This window comes from Zosterops lateralis (genome assembly GCF_965231275.1).
Source record: "Zosterops lateralis genome assembly, chromosome: 6".
Classification (NCBI taxonomy): Eukaryota; Metazoa; Chordata; class Aves; order Passeriformes; family Zosteropidae; genus Zosterops; species Zosterops lateralis.
In genome coordinates, this window is record NC_139761.1 from 34,213,086 (window position 1) to 34,234,390 (window position 21,305).

Below are 21,305 nucleotides of genomic sequence, written 5' to 3' on the forward strand. Positions count from 1 at the left end.
GACTGCATGGGGATTAGGGAGGATGTGAGTGAGAGCTCCAGCTACATCAGGAAGGCCAACATGGCCTGGGGCAAATCACATCAGTTCTTTCTGCTTTGGTTTGCTTGTACTTAGACTGGGGGCGATAACTAGTTTACCTCACTGCCAGGTCCTGAGATGAGATGCAGGGAGCTGTGTAAAGCACCAAAGAACAAAATAGCACTGGCAGTTTGGTTTTGTAATACAGGATGATTCTTACTGCCAGAGTGGTTTTGTAATGCAGAGGGTTCCTTGCTGAATGGCAGCGGTGTAGATATGTGCAAAATTACCAGAGAAAGACGGGTCCTTTCAGACTAAAATCTACCAATAACAAGGTAATGTTTCACAGTGAAGATGCATGCTCAAACCAATAACAAGGTAATGTTTCACAGTGAAGATGCATGCTCAAAAGAAGTCAGACCCAGAACAGTGTTTTTTCATGTCCTAGTGTTAAGAGGCATGTGGGGTGTGGGGCATATTCCATTATGAAGGCTCTGAAGACTGGCCTCCCCAGAGCAGGATGCTCTCCATAAATGAAGAATCTGTTTCCAGATATCTTGTGTTCAAAAAGTTTTTCATTTTTTTCTCTTGTTCCCAGAGTTTTCTCTTCAAATCACCACCCAATAATATCTCACCAAAAAGGAGGGCAGAGCTGCTGCCTGCCTAGAAGCCAGAAGCATTATGTATTTATCGTGCCTCTGTACCGGCTCTTTAGAGTGGGTGCTACTTGCTTGCCAAGGACTTGTGGGGCTGCACTACCTCAAATAGTTGTATTAGGGCTCCATCAGCTCCCACCACAACATCTCTGTACTGTGCTGCAAAGTTGGTGTCTGAGGGCTGATTTCCTGAAGGACTGGGCTAAGCCAGTGTCTTCCTCTTCTTTGCCTATGATAGCCTTCTTTTACACCTATGCAGGCTAAGTCCAATCATAACAAACCATATTCCTTTGACTCAGCAAAGCATTAGAGCTTACATTTGATTGCTTTAAAAGGAGCCTGTGTGATCTGAGAACAGATCACAGAGCACCTCCCAGAGTACCTCTGCTCTCCTGGATGTAGTGGCTGCTCTACTAAACAACAGCACAGTCCCAGGTCCACAGAGCAGAACTATGTGTGAAGACACAGTTATCATCCATAATGTGCCGTATCTAACTAGCTTTGTATCTCATCCTTGTATCTCCCTGCATCTTCTTTAAAACAAAACCCCAACAAAACCAAAAAAAGCCCAAACCAAAAAATGCATGTTCCAAATGGCATTTCAACTACTACATTTTTGTCTTTACCAGCAGAAGAACACCCACAGCTGAAAGCAAGTCTTTCTTTGATGCAACAACTGCAGCAATGAGAAGCCGTCCTCAGGTAGGATATGATAAGTTTGGCTGTGGATGGCAAATTCTATTTCCCATGCCTCCCTGTCCAGCCTTGGCTTAATAAAGATGTAAATCAAACTAAGTCCCCTCTCAAACCTGTGAGCACTGCATATTCAGCATTTGTTTAGTGAACAGAATTCCTCTGGCATTGGGAGAAATTTTAACACAGAATGATTCTGGAGCTCCACAAGCATCCTAAGTGGAAAATAATAGGTAACGGAAGTGAGAAATCTAATCCTCACATCCCTCTTATTCATGTGGTGAAACAACTTAGTATAAACTGGCTTAAAATTTACCTTGTAAAATATTAACTAGTGGTGGTGCAGCTGCTTCTCCTAATAGCTTTTAGACGTATCTGCCAAATTCAATCTTGACAGAGTGAATGTGTTTTAGAGATGAATTTTGGGTTAAGAGGAAGCACACAGGTAAGATTGTTGGCACTCTCTCTGGCACTGAAGGGCTCCAGTTTCAGCACAGATGCCATTAAAAATAGACAATCCACATAAACGAGAGTTTCTGAATATACAAAATATGTTCCACTAGGTTCCAAAATTCCTCCAGAGCTCAGCCAAAAGAAACTGCTCCTTAGTCAGTGCTTCTGTTCCATCTGGATTGCTTTTTTAGTTCTCCCTAACCTGCAGCTCAGTAGCAAAAACACCAAATAAGCCCCATCTAAAAGGGCCATACTTTTTACATGTGACCAAGGTTTAATTTCTGTTCCTACAGAAATCCAGCAGTAGAATTCCTTCTCAAATAAACAGAAGCATAAGCAGACCCAAGAAATACCTCTCATGCCTCCACCCAGACTGCTTACTCAAATTTTCCATGCTGCAATTTTAAACTCATAAACTCATTCCACTGAATTTCACAGACTTTGGACTTAAAACACTACAGAAATAAAAAATATCCATACACAGATTAATGTCTTTTGAAAAAAAATATTTTTTCTCAGACTGCACATTCAAAACTTGAGCTGTACACTGCACAGTATAGGAATAGTAGTTTGCCAATCCAATTACCATCATGTAGGTTTGTGTTGATTAGTTCAGCTGTAGCCCCGAGGTGTCAAACTCAGTCAGCAGCAAGAGATGGACTCCAGGTGTAATTACAGTCAGTGGCCAAGACATGTCTCCTGGGCTGCAGAATGTTCTCCGTCTGGAAATGCCCTTGTCAGAGGGAGGTTTGGACAGTCTTCAGGTAGATTGCAGTAGAGCTTTAGGGAAAACATGCTGCTCTAGTTAGAGGCTGCCTGCTCATTCACCCACCATCATTTGCCTTCTTTCCACTGTTTCCCAGCTCTTCCCATTGTCCCTCTGCTAAATGAACCAATTTAAACCACAGTGCAAGGACACAGGAAGCAAAAGCCCTCATATCCATGCAGGCTTTCTCTGCAGCCCCAAAGGCTGCAAACCAGGTGAACCTGGGGCTATGCTGGAGTCACTGCAGTTTTACCCCAGCTCTAGTCAGGGAGCAAGGTCAGTTTTGCATTGGCTGGATTTGAGCCACTGGCCATCTCTTTTCTAGGTTTCTACAGCTACAAGGGCACACACATAGATCACTGCAGCATGGACAACACGTGGAGAAGTCTGTTTTTTCGAAGACCTTGTCTGTTAGAGCAGGATTTGTTTCACTGTTCTAATTGCTGCTTTGAGGACGAGGGTGGTGGGACAGCCTCCCTGCTGGAAACAGTAATGCAGTTGTCCTTTCCACAACTATCAGATTTGGGTGTTAATGCTTTTCACCAAGGGATGTTTTCCTTTAATAACCAAATAAATAAATAAATAAATAAATAAATAAATAATACTTTGTGCTTTTTAAGCAACATTTGTTCAAAGTCTTTGAAGTGCTTTGCCAAGCTGAGTCTTACTATTTCCTGTGAGTCCCAGCAACACCAAGAGCCCAACTCTGCTTCTGTTTACATCAAGATGAGCAAGTCCAGGCTCTGAGGACTTGCCTGACATTACACAGTGACTGACAGAGCAAACATTGTTCAGGTGTCCTAATTCCTACCTTCATGCTGCCTGCCCATACCACCACCATTTGTACCATGTTCAAAGAAGAGCAAGTTCTACAAAAATAATAAAAAAAAATACCTACTTCTTCATTTTCAACACTCTTCACATAAAGCCTTGCAGGGCACCAAGGTCTATTTGGTCTATTGTTACTGTTCATTTAACAACGTCTTTAAAGCCTTGTAGGAGGTTTCTGACTTGCTGTTACCTTCTGGGAAATTCTGGTAAGCAACCTATGGATGCGAGACTGCACGTCTGTGCCGTATGTCAACCCTCTTCTGGTTGTCTCTTCTACTCTGTTGTACGTCAGAGACATCCGCAAAGAAACAAGATCCTGTCTTTTCTTGCTGCTTCTCCTCCAGGCTCCAGGTCTGACTGCTATCACCAGAGCAATACGGCGTCATGGATGGTGAAAGAGAGAGCTGATGCTGCCCAGAGCCAGGAAAAAACCAAACCAAAGTGCCTGCTGTGGATGTGTGCTTGCAACTCCAACTCAACAAAGAGTAAACGTGGAAACCTGGAGCAGAACACTGTTGTACTTGAATGCTGTGCACAGGGCACAGGTAGGTTTTTCACATTTCTGGTGTATTTAATTGCAGAAGGGCTCAGTTCCCTCTAAACAGCACTGAGCTAACTCCTATAAAAAAGACATGATCCTCATCTAAGAGAATCTGTAATGTACCTTATTTTGTGCATCTACTCTTTCTTGTGCTCTATATAAGAATACAACCCTTAGCACCAGTGGCAGAGAAGAGCTGCCCTGCTCAGTAGACAATGATAAGAGCTGGGTGAACGTCTCATTGTATGCAGCTCATGAGAACTATAAGGTTGGAAGGGAACTCTGGAGAACATCTGGTCCAACCTCATGCTCAAGATAGGGCAAATTGGATAAGATGGCTGAGGGTCTTCTTGAGTTTTGAGAATTCCTAAGGGTAGTGATTTCCATCTACAAGTGACCTCTGTATTTCCCCCAAAGCCCAGATTCCACAGGTTCGTTCATTTTTATATCTTAATGAACAAGTGGCTTGTGTGTGTGCTCATCAGTTTGTGGACTGTCCACAAATTTCTCTCCTTTTCTCCCTCCTCTAAAAGAAAAGGAGGAATTCTACAGATTTTTATAAGAGAAACCTGGAAAGAAGAAGAGGTGAGGATACCTGGGAGAGGTAATAGTTACAAACAGCAAAAATGAAGTTGTGTTTGTGAGCACTTTCAGACAGCTTCTGCCCAGCTCTGATCATGATGTCTACTTACATGGCCTTGATCTGTGCTTTCCCTAGCTTGGTATTAGCAGCAAAGGGGCACCCAGGGCATATGGCATTTTGTACTCCAGCCTTCCTTCACCTTCAGCATGGGAGTGCATCAGCTTTGAAAATACAATCCCATAAATTAAACTAAACTGCCTGTCACTCCAGGCAGAATCAGCTTGGGTGGTTTCAGTTCTTATTCAGCAGCTCTAGTATTCAGCAACCTCTGTCTGCACTTCCAGCTGGAGAGTGCAGCTGTAGTCATCTCTGGTGTAAACAATCAATCAGTAACTTAGAGGCTTCAAGCAGATTTTGCAGCCCTCTCTGAAAAAAATGCATGTGCTTTGTGGGGTGGAGGACACAAAAACTTGCTTCCTCTCTGTAAAGATGACTGAGGTCAGTCTTTAAAACACACCCATGACGAAAAATGTATTTAAAATAGTATGTGAAATAGCTGCCACATTTTTGTGCGGTACCCTGCTCCCCCAAAATACGAAATTAGGGTGGATGTTGTTTTTCGTTGTTTTTTAAATGCTCATGCCGAGGAGCTTTCTGTCACATCATGATGGACAACCAGTGGTACATCCTCACTCATCCATGACAAGATCTTTCATTTCTTACTAAGGTGAGCATGCAGTTCTGCTTCGAAGGCCATCTTGTCAAAGGTGCGCACATTTGTCTCCTCCCGCACTTTTTCCCGGACATGGAAGGATGCTCGAGCAACAGACCTGGCATTTTCTAACACAGTCTTCTTCTCCTTGAAGATCTGCTCGCTTCTCTCCAGTTTCCTCTCTATAGAGAGGAGAATTTCCCTACGCCGTAAGTCCTCATACTGCTCCACCTTTTGCTTGTTCATCTTCTGCACTTTTTCCTTTTCCAGACGGCTCAAGACCACTTTGCGGGCTTTTTCTTGGACAGCCTCTTCAGCCACCTGTGCAGCATGCTGGAGCCTTCTCTCTCTCTCTCTAGCCAGTGCTTCCAAGTGCTCCCTCTGCTCTCTTTCCTTCTTCTCTGCTGCCAGTTTAGCTCTCTGGATCTGCATGTCCTCACGTCTGGCCTTCTCCCTCAGCTCCTGGTTCCTCTTCTCCACAAGCTGCTCGTAGTTCTCCTGAGCTTTTGTCAAACTCATCTTCAGGGATGCCTTCAGCATTTCCTTCTCTTCTGCCTCTTGCTTGGCCAGTTCCTTGAGCAAGGCCTCATGCTTCAGCTTCTCTGCTTGGTTGAACAGTCTCTTTTCCTTCTGCAGCTGCACCTCCTTCTTCAGCCTCTTCTGTGCAGCTGTGGACAGCTTCTCCTGCAGGAGCTGCTCTTCTCGCTCCTGGTGCTCCTTCTTGACCTCTTCCTTCGCCTTCAGGTTGAGCTCTTGATGGAGCTTTTTCTGCTTGTCCTCCTTGATGGCCCTCTCCAGCCTCTCCCTCCGCAGCCGCTCCTGCTTCTCCGCTTGCTCCCGCCACCTCTCCTCACACACCATGAGCTGCCTCTGCTTCACCAGGGCAGCTTCCTCCTGCTCCTGGTTCAGTCTCCCTCGCCGCTTCTCCACCTGGCTCTCCCACATCCGCTGACCCTGCAGGAGGGCCCTCTGCTTCTCCTTCTCCTCCCGCTCCTTCCGCTGCTCGGCCAGGCGCCGCTGGCTGTCCCACTGCAGATGGGCGGCCTGCCGCTGCTCTCGCAGGAGGTTGGCCTCCTGGTGCTTGGCGATCATCAGAGCCGCGATCTTCTTGTCTCTCTCCGGCACCTCCGAGAGACCCTTCTTCCTCTTTACCTCCCTGACGATCCTCTCGACTCTCTGGGCGGTCTGTGGCGAGTGGCTGAGGTCGCCCAGGCTGAAGCTGCGCCCCAGCAGAGCCCCGTTGGCGGCGGCCAACCCCCGGCCCCGGCCGCACACCTTGCCCCCGCGCTCCCGCAGGCTCTCCCCGCTGTAGGACGACGAAGCGCCCGACTCGGAGGAGGTCTTGCCCCAGCTACCCTCGCGGCGCTTCTGCAGCGAGTCCAGGGAGTGGCTCTTGCCCTTGGCGCCCCTCGACGCCCTGCCCTTCCCGCCGCCCTGGGCCCGGGGCCCGCCGGCGGCCGCAGCCCGGGAGGGGACGCGGGCGGCGGGCGAGGGCGGCAGGCTGCCCAGGGGCGCGAGGATCCGCCTCTTCTCCTCCCGGATAATCCTCTCCCGCTCCTCCCGGCACTGCTGCAGCTTGCGGCGGCGCTCCCGCTCGTAGGCCTCGTAGAGGCCGGCGGCCACCCTCATGGAGCGCCCGGGCGCCTCCCTCAGCAGGTCCCCCAGCGCCCGCGGCAGCAGCTCCACGGGCCGCACGGCGCAGCGGGCGCAGGCCTCCAGCGACCGCGGGCTGGTCAGCACGTACCGGCTGCCCTCCGCCGCCGCGCAGTCGAAGTTGTACAGGTCCAGGTGCAGCAGCGGCGACTGCTCTCCGGGACGGGCCGGCTCTCCCCCCGCTGCCCCCCCGGGCGCCGGGCAGGGCTGCGGGGGAGGCTCGGCCGGCGGCTCCACCATGGCTCGGCCTGCGGGCAGAGAGCGGCGGCGGGTGAGCGGGCGGGCGGGCAGAGCCCTCGGTGTCCCCGGGCAGGGCCAGGAGCGGCTGGGAGGGGGCGGCACCGGGGGTGTGCACAGGGGGTGCCGGGCCGAGCTGTGTTTGGGCGGGAAGGGGCCAGGCTGCGGCAGGTGTGGGCGCGGAGGGGCCGGTCCGGGGCGGGGGGCCGTGTTTGGGCGGTGGGGCACAGACAGGGCCGTGCTGGGGGAGCCTTTAGCACCGCGGGCTGTGCCCTCTGGTGCCCGCGGGGGCGTTCGGGGTGACGGGGTCGTTCGGGGTGACCAGGGGGGCGTTCAGAGCCCTCCGGCAGGTTTGGGCAGTGGGCGCGGAATCGTTCGGCAAGGAGCGGGGATGCTGGGGGTGCACGGCGTGTGTCTGGGCCGGGAGGGGTGTCTGGGCCGGGAGGGGTGTCTGTCTGGCTGAGGTGCCGGGCTATGGACGAGGATGCTTTAAGGTGCGCTGGGCACGGAGGAGCGGCGGACGAGGGTGCCCGCGCGTAAATAGGGGAAGGGAAAAAGGGGTGCTCGGGGGTGTCAGGCAGGGCAGGCGGAGGGACCGAGACCTACTCCCGCCCGCGGCGCAAGACGGACCCCCCGCCCGGCCCGGTCCCCCGCGGCACTCACCGGGCGGGCGCGGCCGCAGCCCCGCTCTTTGTCTCGGTGCCGGCGGGCTCGGCGATCAGGTGAGCGGCGGCTCCTCCATGGCAGCCCGGGCCCCGCGGGGCACGGCGGCCGCCCTTAGGCTGCGGCGCCCCGCGCTGCCCGCTGCAGCCCCGCGCGGGGGGCGGGCGGGCGGAGGCGGGCGCGGGGGGAGCCCGCCCTGCAGCCCCGCCGGGCCGCGCCGGGCCGGGGGCAGCGCTGCGGCCGCGCTGGGGACCCGCCCCCGCCTCCCCGCCGCCAGGGGCCCGCCCCGCCGCTGCCTCGGGTGGCTGCTAAGCGCCCGGCCCGCCAGGAGAGTGTCCTTCCCTGCGGGCATCCCCGCTCCTTGTGTGCGCATCCCTCCATCCCTGCGACCTGCCCCTCCGAGATCTTCCCTGCAGAGCATTCCTAAATGAGCGGCACTTTCACGGTCGTGCCCCCTGTTTTCTGCTGTTCCTGCACACAAACAAGCCCGTCTGTATTTACCGTTAATACAGACAAGGATAAAAGGGGTGTAAGAAGGCACAGGAGATGCTAACCCAGTTTTACAGATGGCAAACTGCGCCCCAGGGAGATTAAGGTGCCTGCCTTGGGCCACCTAGGGAATTCACGCCAGAGTTGGAAAGGAATGGCAAAGGTCTCAGATTTCATTTCAGGGCAGTTTCCAACCATGAAACCTTATTCCCTTTTGTGCTAGTGTAAGCGAGCTGTTGCTTGATGCAGAGATGCGTCAGACGATACAGTACACCTTTTTGCGTACCTGCTTTGAATGCGGTGCTTGCAGTTACTCTGAAATATCCCTGGTTTCTACAGGAATCCTGGGCTCAACGGCCTCAGTGGAGTTGAGAAATCCTCTGCTCTAGAAATACCATTCAGCCAAAAGAGGATCACTGCTGCTTGTGGAGCTGCAGAGCATCTGTGCCACTTAGTGGAGCAACTCTGATTTTTTCAGGCAGAGGACAGGAGTAGGAAATGCACCATTAGTCACTGTGTTATGAAGTTGATGTTTTTCAGCAATTTCTCATTTTACTTCTACAGGTACACCTTAATGTGCTTTGCTTTAATAAAGAGGGATATGGTACCCACCAAACAACTTTTCAGGATGACCCAGGACAAGGATACAGAGCAAAAGAAGGACCCAAAAAGGCTTGAGAATTCTTAGCAGAAAGCTGAGGAGCTGCAGGTTGGTTGTCATTTCATATTGTACAGGCAGGCTGTACTGATGAATACACAGGGTAATGATGCATCCATAGCAAGTGAGCAAACTCCACCAAATAAGCCATATTGACTAGTCTGATCTCATTCGTTCATCATCATGATAGTCTGCAGGGGACAGTTATAAAGCTTGGTTATTAGTCATGTGAAAAACCCTCAGGTCAGGGAACAGGTCTGCTATATGAAGAGCTCAGCCTTCTGGCTGATGGGGCTAACCATTAATACTTGCTATAGCACCTGAGCTATCAAGCTATAGCCCTGTTTCCTCCTCATGGGAAGTATTAAGCTGGTAAGTGTATATGCTAGGTAAGGTGTAGGCTACTTCAAGCTCTAGGCATGTTGCCATTTCAGCCTTCATTGGGACTGTATTTGGGCCTTGATCTTTTCAGGTTTCTGTGTGGATCTTTGGGAGCCCTGTAAGTAGTCTCCCAATGCAATTAAAAAGGGGTTTATCAGGAGATCTTTAGAAGCAGTTGGATGTGACTTTAGGAGACATTAACACTATCCAAACACGGAGTCATATCCCTACCTCATCAAGACTAAAGGAGATTTGGGATGGGGAAGGAGGAGATCATTGGAGGAGTTTAAGTGGATAGCTGCTAGTGAGTCATTTTCCCAGATATAATTATAAAGCCTAATTCTCTGTTGGCTAGATATGTCTAGAAATCTATGTGCTCAGGTGGAGCACTGCTACAAGGTTACACTTTAATAAACATTTTTCAGTTTTGCATCACTACTGATGACAGCAAGAGATGCAGGGCAGTGGAAAACTGGAAGTACAGATAGAGTGGGTGGAGATTTTTGTATTGCTTCAACAAATTCTTCCGTATGCCTTCCATTGCTGATGCGTTATTTACTTTCTTCCCATCCAACTTTAAAACTACCCATACCTGGCTTCTTTGCTCTCTTCATGAGAGCTATTTCACAACCTATTACAGCTCATTGGTAAAAGCTTTTGTGTTACTTTCAGCTTCGGTTTTCCCTCTCTTTGTTTTGTCTTCTCTAAGTAATTTGCACTCCCTCTTGCTTGGCTGTATGCCTTACAACAGTTTGTAAACTGTTTCTATGTCCCTTCAGAGACAGGGAACACAAACTGTCATCACAAATCAATCCCCCATAGTTGCACAAGGAGCTATCACCTTCTGTCTCCTCCCAGTGTGTCAGACTCTCATGGTAGCCACAGCCCTGAGCCGAGCAGTGGGTTCCTGCCCAGCACTCAGCTCTGTATTGCCTGGCAGGGTAGCTGTATGCACATTCCTGGTGCTGCTGTGTTGCCTTCCTCCTCTCTAGCTAATTTTTTTGTGTCCCTTTCTCTAATTTTCTTGCTCTCCTAAGACTAGATCAATATAGTTTGGCTTTCCAGACCTCTTCCCTCCTCTGCCAAGAGGAATGTTGGTTGGTGAATTATTTTCTCCTTGCTAAATAGCCTTTGTTTTCCAGGTTGAACCCTGTCTTCATCTAGTTTGCAATTTCTGCTCTCTGTCTCAGGCTTTTCATACCGTTGTTGGGATGACCCTGACCTATTGTGTAGTTACTTCAGCTCTCAGCTTATTCCCTCTTAGACTCTTCCTGGTTTTGCACTAGAATATTCCTGCACCTTCCTGAGCCCTGTGGATAAGGGGAAAGTAACAGCCTTGGGGAGATGAGAGTAAGGAGCCCTCTGACACAGTTTTTGCTGGTATCTCCCAGGCATATTGCCCTTATCTTCCTAGTTGCTGCTGGGATACAAACACCAAGCATCTGCCCAAATATGTTCCTTCCCTGCCTCAGATGCAGCTCTTGCCCCTCTCCCAAGACACACCAGAGCCTCTCCAGCACAACCTTCTTCTATCAGTTGGATGGTTCAAGCACTAATTTCAAACTTTAATGAGGCACTCAATCTAATGTTTTACTGATCCCCATTGCCATGGTATCCTTGGTTCCTTCTCTCTGAACAGCCACTTGTCACATACCATAATCCTTTGTTTACAGTCCTGCAGCCCATCCACCTGAGTGATTTTACAGCCTGCTATGTGATAATGCTAAACATAAAGTCCTTTTTGACTTTATACATTGGGCTTGCCTGATAGCCAAGGTCCAAAGCCCAGCATGCCACAATGTCAGTGTAACAACCTGACAAAAGCCAAAGTCCTCTGTGAGATTCCAGTGTTGGTTCGTTTTTCACATTTCCCTTGCTTTGCCTTTGGTTTTTCTCACTCTGTGCTTCTGCTCTGCCTGCTGTCCTAGCACAGCTTGCCTTTCCCTTCCTCCATGGGTGGCAGGATGGGCATTTGCTCTCCTCCTGCTGCCACGGACTGCCTGCTGGGGAAACATGGCAAGGCCTTCCTCCTCTGTGCCCCCCTGCCAGGCTGTTCTGGTGTGGTGAGTGCACAGCATCTTGAGAGGCTTCAAAGTAACTTCAAAGCTGAGGCACTGTCCCCACCGCTCATGTTGTCATCTGTGGCTGACCCTCATCAGAGTCTCTAGGGAAATGGAGCTTCTGGCTGGGGCAGATGCACAGAGCAGGGAAGCAGAGAAGAGATGGGGTCTGAGGAGGTAGCTGGGAATGGTGACATATGGTGGGGGGTGATGCACAGGGCTACTGCCAGAAGCAAAATGTTTGGAGCTGCTGGGGACAGACTTGCATTGCAAATACTATATCATTCACTCTAGTATAAAGCTGGAGTCTAAGGCCAGTGTGCTGATGGTGAGTTGTTACTTGTGTTCATCTTGCTGGGAAGCAACCATGGTGTGTGTTGTTTGCTGTCTCACTGAAACCAGTTAGTTCTCAGTAATGGAAAGATTTTGTTGGTTTGGTCCCTGGCTGAAAGGATCTGTGGAGAGTTGTGTCTCTCTATATTGAGGACTGGCAGCAGTGTTGCTGCATGGATGCTTTCTTGGGGTCATGGTGAACAGCTCTCTGTTTGGATTTGTACAAGTTTGGCACATATGCAGTAGTTTTGTATTTGGGTAAACCTAGTCAGTTTGGGTAATTAGTCAGTTACCAGGGCTATTTGAATAAATATATGGTAAGCTGGCAGAGAAAATGAGGGGAAAAAGCCTTGCCACTGCATATTTCCATGGAAACAAATATAGATATGAGGGTAGATTTTCTTTGGTTTTTGAGATATTCTGTTGTCAGCGGTTATTTCTGGAGCAATTAGAATGTTGGCACGTATTGGCAGAAACCAAACCTGAGATGTGGCTGTTGAACCTAATGCACGCAGTTCTTCTTGTCAGGCTTGGCCTCTTTAGAGAACTCATGGGTCATGAGGGAGTTATGGAGCCCTTGCACATGGGGAATCATGGAGGATTTGACCCCAATGTCATAGAGGAAACTTCAGGTGAGGTAAACAAATACCTGAAATGAGTATGAGGATGTCTTTGATATGAGAGGTCAGAGTACACCGCTGGAGTGATCCATGCAGGCCTACAAGCTACATGTGCATGAGCTACTCTCCATATACAAATAGTGCAGTGACCCAGAATAGTCTCTAATAAGTAAGTGCCACTGAGTGTAAACTCAATAAGAAGGCTACATCCTAATGGTTACATTTTCAAGCCGAAGCTGACGTGCAATTAACATGCCTTTCATTTACTTGGAAACTGTTGGTTTTGAGCAAATGATCAGTCTTGCAGGCTGCTTCAGTTTCCAAGCTGTGCTCTTTATTCTAGCACAGCCTGGAAATCACAACATGAAGCTATTGAAGAACGGTGGGAAATGCGACATTGCTGGTGATGCTCTTCCAGGGAAGTAAAATGCAACGTGTAATCAAACAGAACAAACTGTCAGATTAAGGCTGGAGATTTTAAATTTTTTTCATTTTAATTAATCTGAGGTGTTTATTAGCTGAATAGTAGGATTGTTTCTCTTTTTGTGTGACTTTACCTTCACCACTGCTTGAATTTTATCAGTTAGGTATTTTTAGAACTGCAAAAATTTCACATCACTCCTCCTTTGCCTATCAGAAGCTACATCAGAACATACTATTCTAGGATATAGTATTTAATGTTCCAATTTAAATATGAGCTACTTTTCCATTCCTAGATTGTACTTGGTCTTGCCTGATGGTACTGTGCCAAGGAGCCGACATCCAGAAGGAGAAGATTTGCTGTTTGCTTTTGCTCTCATCTGGGAGTGATGCACAGCAGAGAGCATGAGGGGTCAGGAGCTGTAAGCTGGACCTTTCCTTGTTTTGCTGTCCATACACCCATGCTTATGGAGTGTAAAGGATGTATATGGGGCCAGTGCACTCAGCCTGCATTGGTGTCTATTATGGCCTGAGGAGAAAGGCAGAGAGGTGTTAAACCCATGATGCCTGCTCTTGAATTCAGGAGAACTGGAAGCCAAATATCCCACACATGGAGACAGAGTGAACACACGTGGGCAGGGTTGCATCACTCTCCCATTAGGTCCACAGGAGGCAGCCCAAGCCTGAGTTCCCCCTGCTGTTTTAACACTGTTTAACAAAGACCTGAGCTACCAACATTGCCATGACTTTGGCCAAAGCCCCTTATGAATAATTCTGCTTAATTATGGGTGCATGTCTGCAGCTGAAGCCTACTACACATAATAATAGGATTACATTTAAATTCCTCAAGTTATACCTATAGTTATATGCTTAGACTTTGGACAGGATAACTTCTATTATTCTTTTACCGCACGGGCTGGGATTCTGAATTCCTTAGGTATCAGAGAGCATCTGTGCAGAACCCCAGAGGCCATACCAGTTCCAGGGCAGTTCAGAACCCATCATCTGAATCACGTCAGCAAAACCTCCCCAAGGGGGAAAACTGTTCTACCTGAAGAATAAGTAATTGCAACTGGAGACAGTGCCAAATAGATTTTTCTTTTCCATTGGGCTGATTTCTGGGAATAAAGCCAAACTGGAAGACTGCTAGAAGAAAATCTTCCTGATCTAACTGATCATATTTGCAATCAATTTTTATGCCAGATGTTGCCTCAGAAAATATGAAAGCAGACAGTAGTTCTAGTATGCAGCTTGAAAAGGGCAGATTTTTATATAAAGAAAAGATTTGCTGCTTTCTTGAGGTGTACAGAGTCTGTATGTAGCCAAACAATGCAAAATCATGTGGAAAGAACAGGTGGGAATCCAAGAAGTTAACAAATGTCCTTTTAACAAAAACCTGCTGTGTAATAGAAGGACTTCTACAGCTACCCTTAATTTTGAAGAATTAGTCAAGAGACACCTGACTTTCTTAATTTAATTTTCAGAGTTGGTAGAGAAGAAGCTGAGAGTAAATTGGGCTGCTTATTGGGAAATCGTGGAACATGAAGTTGTTGGAAAGAAGGAAGGGTTGAGAACAATGAGTGTTAGACAGGAACAGGTTCAGTTCTTTGCTTGTCACTTTTTTACTAAGCAAATGGTATGAGTTGGTATCTATGGGATCTGTACCACCCTCTTCCATCTGTGAAGAGGAATTATAGCACCTTCCCTAAGCAGTGCATAGTTAATATGATAATAAAGCCGTATATTAAATATATTAGATAAACTTGGCAGTGGGAGGATTTTAAGATGGAAGGTAACTTAAATTGGTTACAGGATTTTATGGTGAAGGAGGTCTTGTCCTTCATCCTCTTTGATCCCCTTTACCTCTTTACTGTAACACATAAGCAGTGATGCAGCTACTGTATCATTGAACATACTAAAGGGGGTGGGATGGGTAGTTTACCATAACAGTTTTGTAGAATTGGTGCTTCCTATACATGTGTATATAGGTCAGATCCTGCAGTTTCTCTCCTTGAACTAACAGGCTCACTGTACTCAGTGATTTCGGGTTTGGTGTACAATTTTTTTCTTCCAACTCCCATGCTTTTTAGCACAGTGTAGGGATGAGATTCATGAGATGGTGCTACTACAGGTTCATGGCACTGAAGAACAAGGAAATAGTCTAGGATGGCTGCTGTAGAGTGGTACTGTGTCCAGGCAAATTGTTTTGCTGGGATTTGAGTGCCATTTCTAGGACATGGGTTAGGTGCTGATTGTACCCAAATGAAGCAAATGCTAAGAAGGCAAATGTGATCTTCTGGTTTATTGGGCAAAGTGTCTCTGATAGAAAGGGAGTGCACCACTGGTTTGCAAGGTACTGGAGAGACCCTGTGCAGAACACTGTGTGTTATTCCTGTGTTGGGAAATCCTGCAGGCAAGACTCTGGTGTTAAAAAAAGATTAAATTAGTTTGAGACAGCAGGGCTAGTTAGGATGATCAGTGAACCAGTAAGCTAGCCTTAGGAGAGGGCACTAAAAGTGCTTCTATCTTTGAGCCTGTAAAATTAAATTTGAGGCAGGATGTGGCAGGCCTTTAAAAATATGCAAAAGACCAGGCAATTTGCTCAGCCAGTGCCTTTCATGTATCCTGCATTTTGTTGTGCTGACTCAGGGACATGTCACAGTCACCCTCAAAAATGCAGACTCTGAAGAAACTGCTGCGAAAACCAGGGTGGTTTGTTGACTTCAACCATAGCAAGACCTACAGGAAACTCCCTTTTCCTTACTCTGAACATTTAGCCCTTAAGTGAAGTGGAATTAATACCACTGTGCTGTGTGGCTTGAAACTAGCACAACTGGAGCAGAAGTCAATTTGCTGTATTTGAAAGAAAATTAATTAAGGCCTCATTTGTTTCCTTCAGAGAGAAAAGCTCTGGGTAGTTTCCAGGAGATGATTTTTTTTAAGCTTCTCTGGTCCAGGCCTATATGTATAGAACAAATGTAGTGCAGCTTCAAGACCCAAATCCCAGTAAACTCCAGGTTGTGAACTGAGTCTTCTGGCTCCCATGACAGCCCTGGTGACTGCTGCACAGCTTTATGCTGCTTTTCAAGTCACAGAAAGAAAAAAATCTCTTAATGCAGTGCATGTTCATGGTGCTACAAGAAGGGAAATGTCATGGCAAGAACGATGCTCATTGCCAGGTTTAGCCTTACCTGTTCTTCATCAGCAGACTGTGAATCAAGTGCCCTAGCAAGGCGAAAGGATGGACGGTGTGCCAAGATTTCTCTTTTATTCTTGTTTTTCCCATGTTGCTTTAATAGTCTTTTGGAGATGAGCTGCTTTATTTACATCTACTCTGAATATTAAGAATGAATAATACCCTGCTAAATACAAAAAATGTGCTTGGTTTCCAGTGTATGATACTAGAAGTGTAACTGAGGGCTAGCAGACCAGGAATTGTGTGCAGAAGAAAGTGAGGAAAAAACAAAAGCAAAACAAGAGAGGTATAATTGACAGGAGGCTAATGGGCTGTGAGGATTTCAAAAGCACTTAAAAACTGATTTACTCCTGCACAAATCCCATTTCAAACAAGTTGAATGAATAGGTCACAGAGGTGTTACCAGCAAGGAGGCAAAGGAACAAAAGTGTGTGGCTGTCATGTATGCCCAGGTGGGAGATGCTGTTTGCTAGAATGAGGCCTGGCATGCTGGCAGCTCTAAGAAAAAAAAGGCATCTCTGGTGTGATGCCAGCTACCTGCTTTCCCACTGGAATCTGGATGTGGGAGCTTGATGGAAAGAGAAAAATGTGAGTAGCTCTCCTGCATCTTAGCAGTAAGAGCTCTCTCTGAGAAAAAAGGATTTGTGAGAGAGTCTTCTGAAGCTAAAAAGTCTTTGATGACTGAGCTGGGAGCGCAGGGTGTCTGTAGCAGCCTGTCCTTAGGGTGAAGTTGTCTTAGTCTTTTGGTTTGGTGGCTGGGCAGCAATGTGGAGGAGAGAACAAGCAGTATGGAGCAGGTACAGCGCTCCCTCTTTGTCTGCAGGGGCACAGAGTGCTGGCGAGAAGGAGGTAACATAGCATGGTAACATTACCAAGGCTCTTGGCCAAGGATAGATTGTGTGACAGCCTGAAGTAACATTATCTCTTAGACTATGTTTTTTCTCTTCTGATAGTGCTTAGACTGTCATGAGACCTTTCCTAGCAGAGCACTACCACCAGAAATCATATTTTATCAGTTCCTTCTCTTAGAAGCGAAGGTACCTTGAAATTGTAGTCCTGTTAGATATGTGGCACCTGAAAAGAATCAATAACTTTTGAAGTTGTATTGGGTTTGCATGGCCAAGCTTTGGTAGCAGTGGGGAGGGGTACAGGGGTGGCTTCTGTGAGATGCTGCTAGAAGCTTCCTCCATGTCCAGCAGAGCCAGTCCCTGGTGGCTCCACAGATGGATGTGCCTCTCATCAAGGATAACCACCAGTTAGAAGTGGTGGTAATGCCTGTCCTTGGAGGACTGCACTCCATGGAAGAGTGACCCACACTGCAGCAGTTTGAGCAGGATTGTTGTCCGTGGGATGGACTCAGGTTGTGGCAGTTTGCAGAGAGCTGTTGCTTGTGAGATGGACTCAGGTTGGAGAAGTTCATGGAGAACTGTCTCCTGTGGGAGAGACCCACAGTGGAACAGAAGGATTCTTCTCCCTGAGCAGTGTGAGAGGCCATGGGTGATGAACCGACCATAACCCCCATTCCCTGTCTTCCTGCGCTGCTGAGGAAGGAAGTAGGGCTCAGGAAGGAGGGAGGGGTGGAGGGAAAGTATTTCAAAGGTTTTATTTTACTTCTTAGTATCCTGCTCTAATTTTTTAACTAATAAATTCAATTAATGTCTCTAATTCTATCTTGGTTTTGTCCATGATGGTATTTGATGAGTGATCTCTCCTGGTCCGTATCGCAACTCATGAACCCTTTGTTATATTTTCTCTCTCCTGTCCAGCTGCAGAGGGGAGTGATAAAGGAGCTTTGGTGGATGCCTGGATTCCAGCCGGGGTGAACCTACTATAGAAGTCCACCATGGGAGGGAAGGAATGGGCAGATGTGTGCAGGAGGGTAAGAAGTAGCATTTGTTTTCACACGTTTGTGAAAGACTTTTGGCAGTTTGAATGGCAGGATACAAATGTCAAGTCTGGAATTAAAAATATGTTTCTTTTATCTGATTAATTCAGTGTTAGATCTGGATCCAGAGGGCAGCAAGTGTCCCTATCAAGGCATGCAGAACAGTATGCATTTGCATCACTATGAGAGATGTTTTATATTGCTGTAAAACATGTTCTCTCCACCCCAGCTTCCACTGCTGTCCCACTGCTGCAGGTTTGCAAAAAAAACCAGGGTAAGGTGTGGGGTGTCTCACTGCTCCCATGTATTGGCTGCCCTTTTCCTCAGCCCTGTGTTAGTGAGTCAGAACAAATCCCATTGATGTTTGTGCCAAGAAGAAGTACATTGATGGACCAGGACTTACATGATAGTAAAGCTCCTTCTGTGGATTAAAAGCAACATCCATAACCATTGGATAAGAAATTGTTTAATCAGATGGGGCCACACAAAATACACATGCTTTGACCTTCTGGTGGAGTTTGGCAGCTTTTATGCTTTAAAATTTCTATTACTGAAAATGAAATGTTTCAATGAATTATTTATTTTCATCTCCATTCAAGCAACCTGAAAGCAAACATTAGGAAAATTGTGCCAAAATACCTGGGTTGAGTCCATAACCTTTTGTGCCTTGGGGAGAGGTGCTCTGATGGTGGCAGCTCCTGACCTTCCTTTATTGATACATGTAATAAGGAGAAAATGTTTCACCTCCTTCTTCAGAACCTGGAGCTTGAAAAGGTTGGAACCAGTCAGTCACAGGCATTTGCCTGGAAGAGGGTTGTAACTGTTTTTGGGGGCAGTTGGTGGCATTTACTTCCTCTGAAGTGTTGGCAGTTGGCTATTGCTGATAACAGGATGCAGGATTAGACTGGCTGGTGGTCTGATGCAGTGTGGCAAATCCAATGTAAATGGCATTAGTTAATGTCTGTGATACTTTGGACATTTAAGATGGTCTCTAAATGCTGATTTCTGTGATTCCACAATAAACAAACAAACAAAAAAAAGTGCAGCCAATTTAGTGTATTTGAGGCCTCAAAGGAAGAATATAGTGGTTTTTATTATGGCTTGATACAGTTATAAAGAAAAATATGTATGAATGAAAATTATGGAAACAAATATGGCACAGAAATAAAAGGATCTCTAAATGTTTAAAAAAGTTAAACTGGTTGAAGCTAAAACTCTGATTAACCATCCCCTAGTGAGTGGTCATTGTGAAAAATGAAGTTCACTTTTTCGGTAAATTTTAAGAAATAAAATTAATAAAAAAATTAAAGACAATTTTATAATATACATTTATAACAGTCATTTTAGTGAGAATTTGCCAGGAACTGCACCTTTCTCTGTGCATTAATGCCATAAGTAGAGAGAGTACTGTGGCAGCCTCCTCACAGCTCTTTTATTTCAGAGGTACAAGGGTTTCTGAACTTTTCCTTCAGGCCCAGGACATATGCACTAATTGATCAAAGCACAGCAAAACACAGGCCAATATTTTCACTCCGTGCCTTCCACCTTTGCATCTGAGATTTCACAAAAAGAACAGCTGTGTGAATCAGCAGGTTTGTGTGCAGCTCTAGCTACCACTCTTCCTTCCTGCCTGCCTGGATGATGATGTAGTTTTTTCCTGCTTTTTGGTGTTGAAATGCTTACAAGGGTAGTATTTATAGGGAATGTTTTGTGATGTATCATATTCATCTCCTATACTTGATTAAATGATGGTAAGCCATTGGTAAGCTATAACCTAAGCTTTTACTATGAATGATTACTGTACTATTGCAGAAAAATAGGTGAACTTCCCTTCACCTTTCCAGTAGAGCTACAGCTGGTTCCTTCCCCATATAAGAGGGAGAACAGCTCAGTCTCCACAGCAAAATATGAATAATGTAGCAGATCCATAGGAGGCAGGTGTTAATTCAAGCAATAGAAAGGAAAGCAAAGCAAAGAATCCTTCCTTGATTCCCGGAAGGCGCTTTTGGATACAGGAGCGTTATCTTCATCTTTTTATGGAGAGGCTGTAAAAAGCAGATGAAGAGAGAGGAGGTGGCAAGAAGGTGTAAGCATTTCCCTACACCTGTATGCACCAAACCCCTGTGAGCACGAGTGTCACCTCCTGCGACAGCCCAGCCTGGGACTTTCCAGCCATCAGTCTGGCCCTGCTGGTGCTGCACAGCAGGACGGACCCAGCCGTGGCTTGTTCACCAGGGGAGTGAAAGGGTGTGCCAGCAGGTGAGCGGGTGGGACAGGGCACGGAACGGGCTGGCAGCAGTGTGTGTGCCTGCCGCAGGAGCACTGGCACGGCCTCTGTGCCGCTGGGGCGGGTTCGCCTTGTCCCCCGGCTGTCTCGGCACTGCCCGAGCCCGCGGCCAAGGCAAAGGCCCCGGGAAGGGCTAGCAGCGCAAGGAGACGGCCGCTATCACTGTTCCCAAACTGCCCTCAGGCTTCCTGGGCTCGTCGTGATATCGTGAACTTTAGGCAGGTCCAGACCCCGGCAGAAGCGTGCGTAAATCAGAGAAGGAGCGAACTCACAATCGGTAGTAGAGAAGGTGTTTATTCAGGGCAGAAGCCCAAGTTCTTGAGGCTCGAGTGTGTGGTTCCGAGAGTGAGGGATCCAAGGGAGCGATTCTCGCTCTCTCCCGCTCTTATCAAGAGGGGTGGAACTGCATACAAATGAGGGGAGTGACCCACAGGAGGGGATGTGACATTACCACTTAGGGTTTGAAGGGGGTGGGATGTTACCTGAGGCCTCTCTGGCCATCTGGTCTGGCCAGAGCCACCAAGTACCTGGGTGTACCCGAGATAAGATACAATAGATCCTTAACGACTGAAGCCGGGCCTATCATAGACATCATAGGAAAGGCCAGGCTTCATACAATAGGAAAGGCCAGGCTTATCGTGTTACTTAACGACTGTCCTTAAGGGGTGTGGAGACTGCAGGAATGAAACCTTACAAAACCTTAATAAAAATTATACCAAATTAAAAAACTTCATTCCACACCACTACAGGCCGGGGCTGTGCAATACCGCTCTCCCCTAGTGCTGGGGGCCGCGTCCGCTCCGGCACAGACCGGCAGGAGGCCGGAGAGGGTTTCAGCTCCGCTGTGCCCCGGTACCGGGCCGACAGCGAGCTGGACGCTGCTCCGCGGAGGGGCCAGGAGACTCTCAGCGCTCCTGCCGGCTTCCAACAGCGGCCGTCGCTGGATGCGGCGGGGGGAGGCGGTGCTGTGCTGTGTTCCGCTCCGCCCCGTCCCGTCCCGTCCCTCAGCGGCCCCGCCGCAGCGCCCCCCTCCGGCCGCGCCCCTTCGCGCGGCTCCTTTAAGGGCCGCCCCGCCCCTCCTCTCCCCGGGCCCAGCTCGCGGGGCGGGGCGGGGCCTGGCGCGCGGCGGCGGCGGCCGGGGCGTTGGGCGGGGGAGACGCCGGGGCGGCC

General features: G+C 48.0%; 2 protein-coding genes across 2 annotated transcripts in view; one reads left to right on the forward strand and one right to left on the reverse strand.

Annotated features, from left to right (window-relative positions):
* Positions 1–2,108: 2,108 nt before the first annotated feature.
* Positions 2,109–7,176, reverse strand: CCDC177 (coiled-coil domain containing 177). The gene has a single exon (XM_083862938.1). It carries the CDS (start codon positions 7,144–7,146, stop codon positions 5,254–5,256), a length of 1,893 nt encoding a protein of 630 aa, XP_083719064.1. The 5' UTR covers positions 7,147–7,176; the 3' UTR covers positions 2,109–5,253.
* Positions 7,135–21,305, forward strand: part of SUSD6 (sushi domain containing 6) — a 92,386-nt gene continuing 78,215 nt past the window's right edge. The window contains exons 1-2 of the mRNA XM_083862940.1: positions 7,135–7,177; positions 8,860–9,004. The gene's annotated coding sequence lies outside the window, so the exon portion shown is untranslated. The remainder of the gene's footprint in view (positions 7,178–8,859; positions 9,005–21,305) is intronic.